The 20,633-nt window shown below is 38.4% G+C and overlaps 1 protein-coding gene across 2 annotated transcripts in view; it reads right to left on the bottom strand.

Annotated features, from left to right (window-relative positions):
- The window catches only part of NDC1 (NDC1 transmembrane nucleoporin), a 48,486-nt gene that overhangs the window by 3,556 nt on the left and 24,297 nt on the right, over positions 1-20,633 (bottom strand). For both annotated transcript variants that reach the window (XM_057711287.1, XM_057711297.1), the window contains exons 13-17: positions 20,407-20,522; positions 17,715-17,765; positions 15,912-15,975; positions 14,498-14,598; positions 2,593-2,753 (exon numbers count right to left, since the gene is read on the bottom strand). In XM_057711287.1, coding sequence (XP_057567270.1) covers positions 2,593-2,753; positions 14,498-14,598; positions 15,912-15,975; positions 17,715-17,765; positions 20,407-20,522 — 493 coding nt within the window. The remainder of the gene's footprint in view (positions 1-2,592; positions 2,754-14,497; positions 14,599-15,911; positions 15,976-17,714; positions 17,766-20,406; positions 20,523-20,633) is intronic.

The raw sequence follows: 20,633 nt of genomic DNA on the forward strand, positions 1-20,633 counted from the left end.
AGGTAGCGCAGTGGTTGAGAATACACCTGCCAATGCAGGGGACACGGACGGGTTCAAGCCCTGCTCCAGGAAGATCCCACGTGCTGCGGAGCAACTAAGCCCGTGTGCCACAAATATTGAGCCTGCACTTTAGAGCCTGTGAGCCACAACTACTGAGCCCATGTGCTGCAACTACTGAAGCCCATGCACCTAGAGCCTGTGCTCCACAACAAGAGAAGCCACGGCAATGAGGAGCCTGCGCACCACAACAAAGAGTAGCCCCCACTCACCACAACTAAAAGAAAGCCTGCACAAAGCAAAAAGGACCCAACACAGCCAGTAAAATTAATTAATTAATTAATTAATTAATTTTAAAAAAAGAGTAAATAGGGGGACTTCCCTGGTGGTCTAGTGGCTAAGACTCTGTGCTCCCAATGCAGGGGGCCCAGCTTCCATCCCTGGTAGGGAACTAGATCCCACATGCTGCAACGAAGACCCAGCATAGCCAAATAAATAAATGAGTAAATAGGTATAAAATGAATTTCTCCAACACATAACTGGTCTGTGTTAATTTTCACACCTCAAGTGTTTACTTCATTTATACCTGGTTCTCAGAGGTGACGTTTTGGGGAATGAATAAACCAGGTATTATACAGTAATAATAGCTGTTGTCACAACAATATATAAAGCAGTGTGGGCTTTACATATGTATCATCCCATTTTATCTCTCTTAACTGCAAATGAAACAAAGTGGAATGGATAACAAACCCTTTTCATGGGAGGGTAAACAGTATCAGAATGATTTCCAGAGGTTTGTAGATAAAATTCTAGGGTCAGAAAGACTTGAGTCTAAATTCTGGTTCTGCAACTTACTACCTATATAACCTCAGGCAAGTTACTTAAATCAATAGGTAACTTGCCCACAACTACAGATAGTGAATAACATAACCAGACATATGCCCAAATGTTTTAATTCCAAATCTAACATTTCTACTATACCATTTCTATCCTATATTTGTACAAAATAGTCTCTCCTGAACTCATCAATTTTGGTACATATAAAAAAATATGGCTCTTCTCAGAGAAAAGAAACTAAGGCAGAGTTTCATTCTCATAATTTTTTAAACAGTCATCTATCTCCCTTTCTTATCTAAGATATTCATTTTTCCCCTTTTCCTCCTGTTTTTGCTGTATCATCAATATATATCATATGTATTTCATTATCTAAATTCATTGAGCATTATCTGAGAGTACCCTACATGGCAGTTTACATCCTAGAAGGAGTCTAATGTTGTACAGGGTAAGAAGGTGGAATTTTAAGAGCAAGAAAGACCTGATTTCAGGTTCATGTTCTAACACTGACTAGATTGTGCTATTAGGCAAGTTCTTAACTTTTTCGAGTCTCAGTTTCCATATCTGTACAATCACAATAATCTCTACACTTCTACCTCTTTGGGAAGAGTAAGTGAAAATGCTAAATGTATTGTCTAGAACAGCACTGTCCAATAGAACTTTCTGCAATGATGAAAATGTCTAATACGGTAGACTGCCTAAGCTGTCTAATACGGTAACCACTAGCCATGTGCACTTATTGAGGACTTGAAATGTGGCCAATGTAACTGACAAAATGGATTTTCAATTTTATTCAAATTTAAATAATTTAAACAGCAATATCATACTGGAGAGCACAGATCTAGAAGGCACTCAATAAATAGAATTTTTTTGTTGTTTGTTTTTAAACAAATGAATAAACCTCTTAAGGATAGGGGATTATCTACAGCTCTTTCATATTCCCACATGGAACCAGTGTTCCATAAAACCCTGCTGCTGCCTTATGTATGTACTGACATGCATGTAGTCTGCCTTACGTGTCTGCCTTATGGAAGTAAAAGGAAATACACTACTGTTTCTAAAAGCAAGTGGTTTGAGGAAGTTCTAAACTATTTATTGATTGCATACAGAAAAAAACAATCTCTTATATCTTTTAAAGTTTATTTATAATTATGATAAACAAAATTTAGTTAATAAACTAGTATCCCTTATGCTGCCTAGCTAGATTATTTCATGAAAAGAAAGCAGTAAACATCAATGAAACTAAATATATACAGGTTTGGCATTTGTGGTTTTCTTTCTGGTTCTGTTTCTGAAAGTGATATGATCTGTCATTGTTTTTCCAGCATGATTCACAAAGTACCAAGGACTCATTTATGGAATATTCTGCTCACCCCAAGTCTTAGTTTGCTGACCAAGATGTAATAACAGAATTATTTTTAATATGCTTTTCTTGAGAAGTACTCATTTTGCTTTTTTTCTCCCTTAAGGATATTTTAGTAATTTAAAAAAACAATATATAATTACATTTGCTGCTTTTATAACTTTCTATCCTCTTTTTTTTTTTTTACCCATTTGAAAGAAGGCCCCAAAGCTTACATGATAGGTCAAATTATAAAGTGTAAATACTAAATCTAAATCCAAGCTGTTAATTCCCAGTAGGAGAATCATGAAGGTCCCAAAAGAATACTTTCAACTTACAAACCTTTATAATTCTCATACCCGTTTCTCCAGTGAACGCCGGAAAGTGAATTATCATGGAACAAAAACAGGTAAACTTACTTCAGATGTTCACCAAATGTCGTAGTTATTCGATAGATGGCAGTTTTTAGTGATGCTCTAAAGGCAAATCTTAATGTTTTATAAGAATTGTCCACTAGGCTTCCTGAAATCCGAGGCGGTTTACTGGAAGCATGAGGAAGCTTGAAGTACTTGTCAACTGCCTACGTCAAGAAAGAAAGAAAACACATTAGTACAGACTATCAAGAAAGCCAACTCAGGGCTTCCTAGGTGGCGCAGTGGTTCAGAATCCACCCGCCAATGCAGGGGACACGGGTTCGAGCCCTGCTCCAGGAAGATCCCACATGCCACGGAGCAGCTAAGCCTGTGCGCCACAACTACTGAGCCTGCGCTTTAGAGCCCATGAGCCACAACTATTGAGCCCATGTGCGGCAACTACTGAAGCCCACGCACCTAGAGCCCATGCTCCGCAACAAGAGAAGCCAAGCCACGGCAATGAGGAGCCCGCGCACCATGGCGAAGAGTAGCCCCCACTCACTGCAACTAAAGAAAGCCGGCACACAGCAAAAAAAAAACCCAACACAGCCAATAAAATAAATAAATAAATTAATTAAAAAAAAAAAGAAAGCCAACTCAGTCCAAAGGATTAAAGAGATTTCATTTCAGATAGATAGAAAGACAGGCACAGAGATATACACACACACACACAAACATATAAAATACTTATTTTGGATCATAGTCAAAACAGTATGGAAAACAGTACAGTAGCAGTTCAGTCACTTGAGCAAGTTACCAAGGAAAAGTCCACACCTGTCCTCTAAAAAGCAGTTATACTTCAACAGTCTTGAAAATGCAAAACTAGGAAGTGAAACACAGATATCCTACTCTGCTTATGATGCATGACAGGTAAGAGTACCTTTATTATAAATCCCAGCCCCCCAAAAGAACAAACTTTATACTTTACTTAAGTAAGGTTATTTACTAAACTAGCTTCTCTTCCTTTTCAATTCTAGGTGCCCCTATGAGCAAGAATAGGTGGGGAGAGAGAACTCACAAGTGAAACTGATTTTATTTATACTTGATAGTATAAGAAAGAAATTTAAGTATAACTTTTAAAAGCCAAAGGTAAATATTATAATTTTTAAATATTGTAACTATATTAGGAGAAGGGAGAAAAGAAGATTGAGAAGTATAAGTGTGTTAATCTACTACACTACAAAGATAATGTCTAAAGTTACAAGAAGTAATAGTATAAGTGTATTATTTATAATTATGGATGTAAGCACTAAAAAAGTATTTAAAACTATACTTAAAATGATTTCTGGGACTTCCCTGGTGGTGCAGTGGTTAAGAATCTGCCTGCCAATGCAGGGGAGACAAATTTGATCCCTGCTCCAGGAAGATCCCACATGCCGCGGAGCAACTAAGCCCATGCACCACAACTACTGAGCCTGAGCTCTAGAGCCTGTGAGGCACAACTACTGAGCCCATATGCCACAACTACTGAAGCCCACGCACCTAGAGCCCGAGCTCCGTGACAAGAGAAGCCACTGCAATGAAGAGGCCCTCGCACCACAACGAAGAGTAGCCCCTACTCGCCACAACTAGAGAAAGCCCACGCACAGCAACAAAGACCCAATGCAGCCTGAGTAAATAAATAAATAATTAATTAATTAAAAAAAATTATTTCTGCCATCATGTTTTTAATTTCAAGAGCTCTTTTATGTCATTTGAGTGATCCTTTTTATTTCACAATCCTATTTTTGTTTCAGGATGCAATACACTCTCTTATTTCTGAGGATCTTGGTGATTTTTGGTTTTTTGTTTGTTTTACAGTTTCTCCAACCTACTTTTTCCCTCTTTGCTTCTTTTGGTCTCTATCTTCTATATTGGAGACTTTCCTCAAAATCTAGTGATCCTTAGCTCATGACTGACTGGGACCTCCTAAAGAGCTGACCGAAAGCTGTGAGTACTGGAGATTATTGACCACAGCTTTGAATACACGATTGGAGATTACTGACAACAGGCTTCACAACAGGTGATCTGTGTGGACCTTTTTGGGGGTTGAGTACTCAATTCAGTAACTTTGGGTCTTTCTTCTTGGTTTGATCACAGTTTCCAAAGAAGAGTCTTCCAGTACCCTGTCTGGAGGGCCTGGTCCCCAGTGCTCAGGGAAGCCAAGTGGGGAACAGAGCTATCGAACACATCCTTATGCTTTAGGTAAAGTACCCGCAACTGTGAACTCTCCCAGTCCAGAGACCCAGTGCCCTACTCTCTCTAGAGGGTGAACCTCAAATTCTGCTGGAATGAGGGAGAAGCACCACCTAGAAGAATCTAGGTATCTAACTAGTTTTCAAACAGCTTTCACCCAAACCTCCTCGTTTTAGTACCTGTCCCTTCACCCTTGGTTCCAGAGGTACTCAGTGCTTGCCCCACTACCAACTTCAGATTTGCCTCTGGAATCTGCTAAGTCAGCTGTCTCAACCATCTGCTCTCCAGCTTTGAAAACTTTGTTGCTGTTGTCTCCTCTCCTATTTATGGATTTATGTCTTTTTAAAAGTCCTTTTACTGTAGTTTAGGAGAGTTTAGGGGGAAGGAACAAGATCTGATGCGTGTGTTCAGTCTGCCATGATAACTGCAAGTCCAATCATTTATTCTTTCAACAGCAACTTACAAGATGGACTCCCAAGACCGGGACATGCTTGAGATAATTTTAGGCAGTATGGGAAATGGTATTCAGTGACATACTTAAGCAACATTAAATAACACTGGATCATAATGGAAAAGTTACTTCCTTTTCAATTTTCTTGCAAACCTTCTGATTAACCCTCAGTATACCAGCAAAATCGGCATCATCATTTACACCTGCATCCACTGGACCCTTTCTATAGTTGTCTTTTCACAAAAAATTTACAGAAATAAGAATGACAGGATAATGTACAATAACTTTATAGAAATTTAACTAAGATTATAAATATTTTCCAGGTTTTGAAGATATATACATCTGAAACAGGCAATGCCTTTTCAACGCAACTAGCAGCTTATCAGCTACCATGAATAAACCTGCAACGTGTTCATCTTGTAATACTGCCTTCAAATTGAAGATATAGCTCCAACAGTTTCTAGCTTTTCATTACTTCTGGTTCTTTTTCTTGCATCTGCACCGTCAAAATACAATACTTTAAAAAACTTTTGACAGCTCTTAATTTTGTTGAAGAGTTCAGCCATTTTCTTTGTACCCTAATCGTGCAAAACATTTTCACTCTTAAGTTTATAAAGATGAATTGAAATGATCACAAAGAAAAATATTTTATTGGGACTTCCTAGGTGGCGCAGTGGTTAAGAATCTGCCTGCCAATGCAGGGGACATGGGTTCAAGCCCTGCCCTGGGAAGATTCCACATGCCGCAGAGCAACTAAGCCCATGCGCCACAACTACTGAGCCTGTGCTCTAGAGCCCGTAAGCCACAACTATCGAGCCCGTGAGCCACAACTATTGAAGCCCACGCGTCTAGGGCCTGTGCTCCACAACAAGAGGAGCCTGCACACCACAATGAAGAGTAGCCCCCACTCGCAGCAACTACAGAAAGCCCATGGGCAGCAACGAAGACCCAATGCAGCCAATAAATAAATTAAATAAATAAATTTATTAAAAAAATATATTTTATTGCATGTGATTTTTTCCCTTTCAATATCACCTATATCCTTCCAATCACTTTTGAATACACCTTTGTATACCTTCAGCATGTATCCACTTAAGAAATTTCTAAAGTGCTGTCTCTCTACATTCATATTCTGATTTACTTAAATAATTATTCAACATATTGGCAATTTTCTTCCTTTTCCATCAGAGTGGAAAATTTTTTAAATCTGAATTAGCAACTGAATTCAATGAAAGCTTTAAAAAAAACTAGAAAGATGTGTGTTCAGGCTATTTATATACCTTTTCTTGAAAGATGATGCAATACTATATGATTTCATCATTCTTCCGTTTTCTTATTGGTCTTTTTTACCACAATTGAAATAACTGATGAGTAATGATGCAATAATTCCTAGGATGATCAAACAGCAAGTTGTTTCAAGATACTGGAAGTGTAAAATCACTAGGATTCCATAATACATCTTAGATTTTAAAACTGTCCAAAGAGTAATTGTAAAAGAGTGAATTTTGACTGTTTTCTCTTTGCTCTTTGAAAGACCTCTAAGAAGGAATAAAAGTCATAAAATATCAATCCTTACGAATAAATGAAATAGCTCAAAAAACAAATGCAAAACTTAAATCAGGTCCAACAGACTCTAATGGTATAAAAGTTACTTTGGGGAAGAAAGTCTCAGTTTGGAGGTGATGTGTTCTTAACACATCTCTAATCCTCTCTAATCTCCTTTTATAACAAAAGACAAGAAGCCTTCAGGTTCAGGGACTTGAGCAAACAGTATGTAGCCAGAGCTTAAAATTATTGTCTTTTTTCACTTTAATTGTCTTCTCCTCAATACTGAAATCCGAAAAGCCCTGATCTGGCAGTAAAATCTGACCTAGGCTGACACAGCTATTTATATTCTTTATCCTACTTAATATGAATATTCAGATATTTCATAGGAGAAAAGCATTAATGTATCTGATTAAGGGGATTCTACCTCACATAGCAATAGAAGTGTTATGTAATGTATGATACGTATACTATGTTACATTTTAAAAAATCCAAAAAAATCTAAATTTTGATATATATCCTAGGGTTTGAGATAAGGGACTACAGACCTATAATCTATTTGTAGCAAGTCAAACTAGTTTTCATTTTACAACAGTGATAATAAGTTTGCTTTTAAAATAAATTTAACTTAAAATACTAAGTAAATAATAGTTCATTTCGGTGGTACTTAAATGTGACTAAAATTTGACAGCCCATGCATCGCAACTACTGAAGCCCGTGAGCTCTAGGGCCTGTATGCCGCAACTACTGAGCCCACACGCTGCAACTAATGAAGCCCAGGCACCTAGAGCCTGTGCTCTGCAAAAAGAGAAGCCACCGCAATGAGAAGACCATGCAATGAAACGGAGAGTAGCCCCCATTTGCCACAACTAGAGAAAGCCTGTGCACACCAACGAAGACCCAAAGCAGCACCCCCCCCCCCAAAAAAAAGTCTCCAGACATTGCCACATGGCCCTGGTTGAGAACCACTGCTATAATAATAATATCAGATGATGATAAAGATAGCTAAATTTATTGATTGCAGTTAACTGTTTTAATATGTATCATCTCACTTAAATAATTTGCTAACAAAACCATACATGATAACCACCTGTTTCATTTCATTTACTTAAAAGTTTTTATAATAGTACCTGCTATTTATTGCATACCTAACACTTGCCAAGAACCATTTTAGACTCTTTACAGATATTATCTCTAACCCTCATAATATCCCTGAAAGACACTATTTCCATTTTATAGATGAAGACACTGATCTCAGAAAACTTCAATAAATTGCTCTCGGTCACTCAGAAAGTAGAGGAGCCCAAGCATCTGTCTGACACTGTCACCTAGACAACTTGTTTACAGTATTGACAGCAATACTTTTTAATCTTTAAAGATCTTTTTTCTCCTGTACAATATAAGAATTCCACCATACAACATGGTAATACTGACAACAAAGTAATAAGAGCTAACATTTGCTGAGCACTAAACATGGGCTAGGCACCCTGAGAGCTTTAGTAAGAGCCAGGATTTAGACAGGTAGATCTGGCTCTAGATTTCACACTTTGGCCCTTCTGACATGCTACCATACTATATTAAGAAAGGTGGTTAAGAAATGCATGCTGCTGCCAAGCCCTCACAGAGGTAATCGGATATGGTGGGAAGCAAAGGACTTGAGGTCTGAAAGCCTGATTTTCAAATTTACTCCACCATTTACCGGCATGATCTTGAATAAGTCATAGCAACAGATATAGTCTTTTTGAGAGAGACTCAATCATGCAAAATAAGCCTTATTCTAATTTTATGGGATTGTTATAAAAATTAAAGAAAGAGCATTTCTTTTGGAGTACTACACAATTAGGTAAAGTAGCATAGGATTCTAGAGAAACAAAGAATGGACTGTGACTTGTAGAAGAATATTCGTCAAGGGTCTCTGGGCCTTCAAACCCATAATTCTGACTCTCAAGAACATTCCTTTCCTTCTCCCCATTCTTCCTTCTGCTTCTGTATCACTTCCTCAGGGAGGCTTTTTTTTCTTTCTTTCTTTTTTTTTTTTAAGAGCATAGGCTCAGTAGTTGTGGCACACAGGCTTAGTTGCTCCGTGGCATGTGGGATCTTCCTGGAGCAGGGATTGAACCCGTGTTCCCTGCATTGGCAGGCGGATTCTCAACCACTGCGCCACCTAGGAAGCCCATCAGGGAGGCCTTTAATGACTTCACACCCTTCCTTTCAATCTCCTATTCACAAGACTATCTTAGATTCGCCTATTTTTATGTTCTCTAATCATCCTACTTTTTTGTATTTCATGGCACTTATTACAATTGTAGTTACTTATTTGTATGATTTTCTGTTTTACAGTCCATAAGCTCCTGGAGGGCAGGAACCATGTCTGTCTTTTCTCATTCTGTATCTCAATACATGGTAAATTGTTTGATAATTAACATTTATTAGATGAATGGTATGTGAACAGTATGAAAGTCAACTTCAATATTCCAAGGTATATCAATATTTGGCCTTCAGATGATAAGGCAAAAAATATAAGAGCTGATATCCTATATCAAGGTGACAATGACTTTTCAAAGACTAGAAGGCTTTCTGAAAAATTTAAAATATATTTTTAAAGATGAATAAGTCCTGGACTTCCCTGGTGGCACAGTGGTTAAGAATCTGCATACCAATGCAAGGGACACAGGTTTGATCCCTGGTCCAGGAGGATTCCACATGCTGCGGAGCAAATGAGCCCATGCACCACAACTACTGAGCCTGCACTCTAGAGCCCGTGAGCCACTATTACTGAAGCCCGCGCACCTAGAGCCCGTGCTCCGTAACAAGAGAGGCCACTGCAATGAGAAGCCCACACACTGCAACAAAGAATGGCCCCTGCTTGCTGCGACTAGAGAAAGCCTGTGCGCAGCAATAAAGACCCAACGCAGCTAATAAATAAATTTATTAAAAAAAAAAAAAAAAAAAAAAAAAAAAAAAAAAAAAAAAAAGATTAAAAAAGTCCTGAAGCTGGGGACTTCCCTGGTGGCGCAGTGGTTAAGAATCCGCCCTCCAATGGAGGAGACACGGGTTCAATCCCTGGGCCAGGAAGATCCCACATGCCTCAGAGCAACTAAGCCCGTGTGCCACAACTACTGAACCTTCGCTCTAGAGCCTGCAAGCCACAACTACTGAGCCCACATGCCTAGAGCCTGTGCTCCACAACAAGAGATGCCACTGCACTGAGAAGCCCTCGTACCGCAATGAATAGTAGCCCCTGCTCGCCACAGCTAGAGAAAAGCCCTCGCATAGCAATGATAATCCAACGCAGCCAAAAAATAAAAATAAATAAATAAATAAATAATAAACATTAAAAAAAAAAAAGTCCTGAAGCTGGATGATGGTTGATGGTTAAATGACAATGTGATTGTACTTAATGACACAGAACTGTACACTAAAAGACAGTTAAAATGATAAATTTTATGTGTATTTTAACACAATTTAAGAAAATTTTTTCTTATTAAAAAACCACTACCATTTTGGTCCCCAATCTTTTGCATATAAGGACCCTTTTTAAAGACTACACACACACACACACACACACACACACACACACACACACACACACACACACACACATATATATGTAGTGGAATTCTACAGGACAGCAGTCATTCTCCATCCACTAATGTAGGAAATAACTACCATGAACTCAGTAATGCTTTTAAATGAATCCGTATTTTAATTAACCAAAACAGCATGTAGAAATCTCTGAAAAATGGCTATAAATATGTCAGACAAACTAATTATTCAGATGACAGCAATGTATGTGTGGATTCATGAACCTGTTGTAATACTTGGGATCTCCCAGGATGGCCTGGCCCACTGTTAGGAACAACTGTCCTAGGATATCCATCCTTTACTCCTTGCCCTCTGAACGGTTTGAAGAACGAAAGGCTTCCCCTTTCGTTTCATATTTTGTCTTTAATGATTCACAGTGAAATGGCTGACGTTACTGATAGTGAAAAATAAAACAAAAGAACTGAACAGTCCCATACAACTGTTCCTTAGTTAGCATCCAGACGCCTGTACTTTATAACGTGCCTTGAATTACAGAGATACTTAGAGCTGACTCTCGTTATTAAGAGCAAGTATCCCTCCTACATTAAAGAACATAAAACCAAAAACATATAACAGGGCTCGTATGACTCACATGACATCCCTGCTTCTCAAAATGAAGGGGCTTGGGAGTATTATAATTAACCAATTACATCAGAACTGTCACTCAACTCAGGCCCCAGAACAGAAGCCTTCGCCCACCAAACCAACCATGAAGCTATCCAGCAGTCATCCAACAAGCATTTAATAAGTGCCTGTCACTTGCCAAGTACCAGGTCAGATGCTAGGAACACAGAAATAAGACAAGGTCGCTGCCTCTATTCTGACTAGAGACAATAAAAGTAATCAGACAATTAAAATGTGGTTGTAATAAAGTGATGAAATGGGGATTACAGGGCAGAGCCAGAGAAAAGGAGAAGAATGTGTTCTAGGCAAAGAAGGAAAGAAGAGGCATCATGTATAGAGTCTGATTAAGAAAATAAAATATATTTGGGGGGAAAATGGAATAGTCCATGGTGGTTATTAGAGTAGAGGGTTTATAGGAAGAACAAGATAGTGGCTAAAGTCAGAATGAAGGATCCCTGTTAATAACAGGAGCAAAAGGCCATAGTGATAATTCAGGTCAGGAATGCCAAAGGCCTGCAGTGAGGCTGAAGCAGGAGGGATGGGCAAGAGAAAGGGTGGGTGGTCGATACAGGATTGATTCCTTAGCATTTTGCCACGTGGGTGCAACTGAAGGGCATGGTGACAAGGAGTTGAAGGAACTGGTAACAAAATGGTTGAAGTGACAGACTATAAGGTCTAAGCTGGATAGAGAGAGACATATGTGTAGCTAGGAGGGAGCTGAAAAACAAAGGAAGTGAAAATACTGGCAAACACAAAGAAAGTGTACGGAAGAAGCAAGGGCATAAGAAGCTGTGCTTGGGGGGTGCTTACATGGGCCCTCAGATCTATGGGTAAAACTCAGTGGGGATGAACTTTGGGATAAAAATTACATGTTTATCTTTACTAAGCTCTAATTATAATTTAGCATTTCTTTCAATTATGAAACTATAAATCACAATAGCATTAGCAGTTCCTGTGACTGTGCCACCAACAGAAATCATCAATATCTTCATATCACACTACTACTGCAATTATCTTGAAATACCATTCATCATATCACTACTTCAGAAACAATGTTATTAGACTCACTGATAGATCTTATTATTTAATGTGTTAATTAAAAAGCACACACTATCACAAATTTAATACTTTCATAATCATATGCTAATATAATTGATTTCCCTTCTAATCCTAAGGACTTTATGTATTTAGGAATATTATTCTGAGAAAAAGTCCATGGGCTTTTGTCAGATTGCTAAAGGGATCTTCGGCACAAAAACACTTAAGGACTCCGGCTTAGAGGACAGAATCCTGGTGTTTTAAGCTCTGGAAGTGGAGAAGTCAGGCGATGATGAGGCCTGGATGACAGTCAAAGGTTGAGACTGATGGGTATGTAAAAGACTGACGAGGAAGTCAAAGTGTGGAACAAATACCCACGTGGACACTGAATCACTCACTACAGTCAACCTCAGGATATGGGGTGGGAAAGACTGCAAGGCAGTTTGCAAAATCTGATGACTGCAGACTATGACCAAAAGGCTGACTGTGATGTGGCCTAGGGGAGAACAGATGCCACAAGCCTCACATAAGAAAGGTATATTTATACTCAGAAGCTAAGTACCAAGTCACTGGTCCTGTTCTTTGTTCTGTTTACCTCTTTCCAACTCTCAAAAATACGTCTCTGCCTCTTTCTACTCTACCCCTCAAAAGTATTCTCCATTCAGCTCCTCTGTTTCAAAGTAAATAGGGCCTGACCCACTGACAAATCTGTAATTCTTACCCCTCTAATCAAAGGTAGGAAAGACTATAACCAAATACACAAATTGCTTTCCTTGTCATACCTACCAACTATGAAGAATTAGGAATTTTGATGGTGGGGAGGTGAGAAGAAAGTAAGTTTGATGCAGAATACCTCTAGGGCAATGTGATCCTTGTGAAATCAATTCCGTTTCAACCAGCATTTTTTTAAGTGAAATAGAATGGAAAACACTGGACTGCAGAGCACATAATAAAAGATAAGCACTGTCGTAAGAATCTTTTGTTTCTGTTACACACACACCCCTCTATATTCTAAGTCTAATGTAAATGTACTATATAGATCATGGTCTAAAAAGTTTGAAAGCTACAGTTTTAAGGGTAGAGCCATTCTCTCTGAAGAGAACCTTATGTAAAATAAAAGCCCAGGAGAAGATGGTAGACAAGTTCAGAGAGAATAAGGGATGTGGATATGCAGCTTTCCCTGGGGTCTACTACACTGCTAATGCTCTGCAATTTGTTGACATTCAAGTCCCAGCTCTGCCACTGACAAGACTTGTATGTGAGACCTGAGGTAAGTCACTGCACTCCCGAGCCCCTCTCATGCGTAAGATAGGACCAAAACACCTCCATCTTACTTCACAAGATGGAGCTGAGGTGCAAAAAAATAATGATATGAAATTGTTCTGTAGACTATGGAACATTATACTGTTGTTTTATTTTAAACTACATAGCCAGAGTGGTAAAAAAACAAAACAAACAAAAACTATGCTATGAGTACCAAAGATATGCCCAAATCATGGTTCCCCTATTGTGTGATTAGACAAGCCGAATATTAGAAGTTGTGGAAAAACAACAGGAAATTCTTTCTTCAGAGAAAGGCAGCTGGGAAAAGAACCCAAATAATAAAACTAACCATGTGTATAAACATGTCTCAAATAATATACATGAGAAAGTGGGCACAAAGAGGACTCAGTGAAGAAAAAAAAAAATCACTGGTTTCGATGGGTAAGACTTCCTAAGAGGTAAAATGAATTGAGATTTGAAGAAAGGAACATGAAGCTTGTTTTCTCTTCATATCTTAAATTGTTTCCCAAGACCCAAAGATGCACCAGTTATTATCATTCAAGCCTAGTTCAGTAACATTTCCTCCAGAAAACCCATACACCCAAGCCCCTACCTCTAAATGTTCCTAGCCCTCACTGTTTATACTCATCTGACATACAACTAATATTACAAGGCAGTGTAAAACATATCACCCAACATGAAGTTAGGAGAGGCAGCCTAATGGAAAGCAAGAAGCATGTATGTTTTATTTTTCTTCCTTTAAGTCTAGGACTAAAAAGACTTGTTAGTTTAAAACTATGCACCCAGCCTAATTGCAGGGATCCACTGGCCCCAGCTCTATCTTCTTAAGCCTCTGGCCAATAGGTAACTTCTTAACTGCAGGCATAATTTAACTACAGGTCACTTTCAGTAGCTACAAATTATGTAAGGATGCAAACTTACAGCACTGAAAGAATTCCAATATCCTAAGTAATCTAATACCAGAGACATATCCTACAGGTTTAGTATACCTTCTCTGTTACAAAAAAAATTATTATTTATAAGTGAATTAAAAGTTTATTTTCCTAGTCTCTCTCAGATTATAAGTTCCTGAGGGTGAGAATAGTACCATTATTTTGACTTCCAACATATGTTTTTTATTACTCAATGTGATATAAGAAACAAACTGAAAAAGCTGGGCAGGGGGAGGGGACAGGATCTCTACCTCCATCCAATCCACATATTGCCTACCTCTTGCAGCGTCAACAAAGTATTAAGTATAGCTGGTAGTGTAGTCTGGACAGCTCCAAATCTATCTTCTGTAAATGATGCTGCTACTAAGTGAGACAGGCCTCAAGGAGAAAAGAAGAAAAAAGTTAAAAGTGAATCTCAAAATTAGGCAAATCTACTTGTGATACATTTAACAGAGAAAGGATTAACATTCTAAATGCATAAGAAAACTTCTAAATAAAAAAGAGGGAGTAATACAATAGAAAAATACACAAAGACTGGAAAAGGCATGGAAAAAGTGCTCAACTGCAATAGTCTTGAATAAGAAAGTCTCTGCCTTACATTCTGGTAAGGAAACGAATTTTTAAAAATGATACTGTCAGTGGAATATTACTCAGCCATAAAAAGGAATGAAACTGAGTTATTTATAGTGAGGTGGATGGGCCTAGTCTGTCATAGAGAGCGAAGTAAACCAGAAAGAGAAAAACAAATACCGTATGCTAACTCATATATATGGAATCTAAAAAAAAATGGTACTGATGAACCCAGTGGCAGGGCAAGAATAAAGATGCAGATGTAGAAAACAGACTGCAGGACATGGGGGGTTGGGGGGGGAGTGGGGAAGATGACGAAGGGGAGGCTGAGACAAAGTGAGAGGGTAGCACTGACATATATATGCCACCAAATGTAAAATAGATAGCCAGTGGGAAGCTACTGCATAACACAGGGAGATCAACTAGATGATGGGCTGATGACTTAAAGGGGTGGGATAGAGAGGGTGGGAAGGAGTCATGGGAGGGAGGGGATATGAGGATATGTGTATAAACACAGCTGACTCACTTGGTTGTACAGCAGAAACTGGCACAACAGTGTAAAGCAATTATGCCCCAATAAAGAACTTTAAAAAAAATGACACTGCGTTTGGCAGTGGTAAGTGCTAAGAAAACAAAGCCTGAGAAGGGGATACAGTGACAGTTGTGAGGATATTTTTCATAGGATGGTCAGGAAAGGCCTCTCTGAGGAACTATCATTTAAGCATTGAGAAGGCAGTATCTGTAAGATGAAAAGAAATAGCTCTTTACCAAGTAGATTTTCATATTTAACCCAAGCTAAACATATTTAAATACGTTAAGTAAGTGATGTCAACATAAGTTGACGGTTAAAAAACAATCTATTAATTGCAGTTTTTTTGAAGTAGAGAAAGAGATGCAAGAACCCCAGGCTCAGTTTTTCCACTTATATACAAGGAAAATTTCTGCCTAAATTAAAATATATCTAAATATCTAAGAAAAATCATCTATATAAAACAAAGAAATAAAAATGTATCTGAAAATTCAAAGATTGAGATCAAAGTCCAGAAATGATCTTTTGTGGATAATACTTCAATATTTAACTAATAAATATATCATAACTGCAGTTCACTGAGATTGCTTACCTTCTAATGCCCAAATATGCATTTGGGCATCTGAAAAAACAGCCTGAATGGAGGCCTCTGGGTGCTACAAATACAACAAAAACATTTAAGTAAGTTACCCTGAAATGACAATTTCATCTAATCAATTATGTAGACTATAATAAAAAATTCACAGCTGCCTCTCAAGAATTAAAACCTGAACTTCTTACACAGTATGATGTAACCGCAATAAAGCATTCTGCTACCAACTTATTTTGTGACCCTTGTCAAATCTCTACGTCTCTATGTGCCTCAGTTTCTCATTTAAAATAAGAGTTATATTCAACTCAACCCACCTCAGAGGATTAGCATATACATCACTTAAGAGAATGGTTACAAATGCATTTCTTCTTTAAACAAAAGAACTGCCTAAATACGTATTACCTCTCTTAAATTGTCTACCCTCAACCCCACTGCAAAGAAAAACCACCCAACCTTCTTTAATACAGCAAGATACTGTGATATGGAGAAATAACTGGCCGTGCAAATGCCAGATTTCATAATGCACCCAATGAAGCCTATGAAGTACAACAGCATGTTACATGTCCCAACATTAGGTAGCAATGTCTTCAACTCCTTATCATACAATAGATCCACTTGCAGGAAAAAGGAGATCTTGTTCAGCATCTGCTCTGCCACTTACTGGCTACGTGCCCTTAGGCTAGCTATTGACCCCTCTGAGCCTCAGGTTTCCTTATCTGTAAAATGAGGACAAAAAGACAACTCACAGGAATGCTGTTAGAATCAAATGAGGGAACTTAAGTGAAAAGAGCACGGCATACAGAAGACAAAAGGGTAAGTTTTCTTCCCACCCTTCCGAAACAAAGCTCTGAAGTAAAACTTCAGACAACTCCTCTTCCTCTTGGTGGAAGACGAGACACCTTTCTCAGGGATCTGATAGTTTTCCCAGGGCTCTAATGGATAGCACAGGATAGATTATTTTGGCAAATGTTATTGCTAGTTGGGTGGATCTTCCCTGCCACCACAGTGAAAAAACAGTTTTAAGAACTTGAAAGGATTCTTTGTTGTGTGTATCTATATTCTATCAGAGTTACTTAGATCTCTCTCCCCACCAGAGTATGACTCCCAAAGAATAAAAATGAGGAATGTATGCCAACGCAGACTTGCACTTGAAGGCATTGAGTGCACTATTAGTTAATACTACAATATCTGCAGAAAGAGAGAAGCTAGATTAAAATGATTAAAACAGACATTCTTTCCCCTACATATGGGCAAAGGTTTTCCTCATCAAAGGATTAAATGACACCTAACAGCTGTAGCAATGAAAACAGGAATGAATCTTTAGCTTCTACCATTGAGATGTACGCTCCTACAGCAGCTGGGGCAGCTGACAGACAAGACAGAAAGTCATTTAGTTTGTGGCCTGAATTACAACTTTTATCCAACCCAAGTTTAATATCTGCAATCTAACCCAGCCACCTCTCTTCTGAACACCAAAATGGCTACAAAGATGTTAGGACAGTGAGCCATAAAGCATCGCCATGGATTTGCTCATTTTGCAGCAAGTGGCTGTATATCAGCACGAAGCTCCTGTAGCCAAGCGACTCAGAAGGCCAACTAGAGCCAAGCCTCAGGAAGCCACTGAGGTGAGATGTGTGTCTAGGGCAGCTATTGTTAAAAGAGAGGTTTAGTGAAGCATGATGCAAAGCTGTTTGGCTTGCTAGGACCAAGCTAAATATTTAGAAGTCAAATCCTATCTTCTACTTCATTTCTTGTTTTGTTTCCTCTCCCCCTACTCCCAATGCTATAACCACATATTCTTACCTTACTGAAAAAATACATTATCAGCACCCGTTTTGACAAGAAATTCTTAATCTGAGTTGGAAAAGAAGGAAGAATTAACACATGCAGTTTTCAATTCTACTCAAATAGAATACTACACATTTCTAGGTTCTTCCTGATACTAACTTAAATGAAACACTTCACATCTTACAAAAAAAGAACAGTATTTAAGGTAAACCACATAAGTAAATACCTTTGTACTATAAACTGGATAACTAAGGCCATCTAACCTAAATTGCATTCCCATGTACACATGTCTAGCCCTCAAATTAGAGCCCTGTCATGATAAAAAAGGAACTCTAAGTGGTTCTGGTGATATTTTCTACGACCATATTCTTTTCTTTCTCAATTCTCTACAACTGTCTTACTCTTTAACCTCTTAATACCAAAAAAGAGCAGTTTTCCCTACCAAAAAAAAAAAAAAAAAAAAACTTTAGACATGAAGTGGTTTTCTACTAGTTGACATTTACATTTCCTTAATATTAAGCTAAAAGCTACATACCCCAAATGACTTGAAAGTAGAATCATGACATAGCAGTACTTATGGCATACAGAGCCATATGGGATCCTAAAGTTTTGTAAAATGCCTTCAGTTCTGCCCTCTCTATTAATCGATCATTCTATCAACAAACATGTTACTATTTCTCCCATCTTAAAAAATAAAACCCCTCCTCGACCCCTCAACTCCCCCCAGCTATTACCCCATTTCTCTGTTCCCCTTATAGCAAAACTCCTTGAAAGATCTACCTTTTCTTGTGGCTTCCAATTCCTCTCCCAGTCTCTCCTGAACCCATGCCAATCAGGTGTTCATCCCCACTACTCCACCCAACAGCTCTTGTCAAGGACTCAAAGACCTCCACACTTCTAGCGCCACATTCTTAGTTTGAATCTCCTGTTACCTATCAGCAGCACCTGACACTTGTCTGAAACACCCTTTTCTTGTTCTTTCTCACCTCGACGGTGCTCCTTTGCTATTCCTTCTCATCTCCCAGACCTCATGATTAGAGGGTCCCAGTTTCTGTACCTCTTTTCTTCTATGTCTATACTCCCCAAGAGTTTTCACAGAGCTCATGGCTTCTATACTCTGATGACTTCCAAAATTTCATTTCTAACCTGGAGTTTCCCCTGGACTCCAGATATATGTAAAATATCTTACTCCATGTTTTCACTTGGTTGTCTAGTAAGTATCTCAAAATTGGCATGCCTAAAATCAAACTCATGATATCCTTACCTTACCTCTATCAAATCTCTTCTTCCAGAGTCAACAGTAAATTGCAACTCAATAAACTGCAACTACATTATTTCAGATCCTCAGGCCAAAAACTTCAGAATCCATATTGACTCTTTCACACCACAACCAAACCATAAGCAAATCCTATTACACCTACCTTCAAAATACACCCAGACCTTGATCACATTTTACAGTCTCCCCACAACCACTCTGGTCACAGATACCATCATCTCCCACTAGATTAACAGCTTTACTATTATCTCTCTGCTTCCACTCCTGCCCTCTGAGGATCTAGTCTCAACACAGCAGCACTTTCAAAATGGAATGTTACAGCACATCATTCCTGTTGGTAAAATCATGCAGCGGCTATCCATCACATTCAGAGAAAATGTCCGTCTTTACGATGACTAATGGGCCTGATGAGCTCTGGGTGCCTGCTACGTCTCTTATCTCACCACTCACCTACCACTCTCCCCTCACTCTGCTTTGGACACACTAGTGCCCACACTGTTCCTCACACAAGCCAAGGATACCCCCACCTGAGGGCCTTTGCATTTTGCTGTTCCCTGCCTTCCCTTCAGGCTTCTGATCAAGAGTCACCCTATCAGTGGAATTTCCACTGATCACCCCACATAAAATAGTACTCTCTTCCCCTAGGTACTGTTTCCTTTACATGCTCTATTCTTCTGTACAGCACTTAAGACACCAAATTTCTTCCCTATTAAGCACATATTTTTCATATTTTGAACATGACATATCAGGATGCATCTTACAGTCAGCAGTATGTCATGGTTTAAATGGCAACTTTTTTTTTTAATAGTACACAAAATAAGTCTTACAATTAATAGTACAGTTGACCCTTGGAAATACTTGGGCATTAGGGACACTGACCCTCTTGCAGTTGAAAATCCACCTATAATTTTCAGTCGGTCCTCCACATCCAGTTCCACATTAGTGGATTCACCCAACTACGATCGAGTAGTATTGTAGTATTTACTACCGAAAAAAATCTGCATATAAGTGGACACACCATTCAAACCCGAGTTGTTCAAGTACAAACTGTATTCTTTATATTCAAAGATATATAGTATAATAAACCTGTTTGCTTATCTCTTCCCCTCACTAAAATGTAAACATATGGTCAGGGGATTTTGTTTGCTCTTTTCCCAATACCTAAAACCACACCCTGTATACATGAAGAACTCAATAAATATCTCTTACATGAAAGAATTCACAGATCAAAGGCATTGTATTAAGTTAAGCCATATGAAATTGCGATTTATGTAATTCAAAACCAGTCAAATACTTGCAATTTTATATGGGTCAACTTAATACATGAAGCGTCCCAGAAGTCCTATTTATTCCTAATGGCTTACTTATATAAGATCCTTGATTCTCTCAATGTTATATGTGAATTTAAATCCTATACCCATATCATCCTACCTGTTCACGTTTATTCTGAATCCATGAATAAATCACATTGGGCTGTCTCACTGTCTTACCCTCAGCACTAACAGAGGTAGATGGAGAAGGATTAGAAAATTCAGTCATTTGCTGATCTACAAAAAAAAACAAAGCAAAACAAAACATAAAAAACAAAACCAAGAAGGTGATAACTTAGTCTGATTCTCTGCAACTATGACATTTCAAATTTTAGAAAATAAATAGTC

This window comes from Hippopotamus amphibius, chromosome 1, assembly GCF_030028045.1.
Source record: "Hippopotamus amphibius kiboko isolate mHipAmp2 chromosome 1, mHipAmp2.hap2, whole genome shotgun sequence".
Classification (NCBI taxonomy): Eukaryota; Metazoa; Chordata; class Mammalia; order Artiodactyla; family Hippopotamidae; genus Hippopotamus; species Hippopotamus amphibius.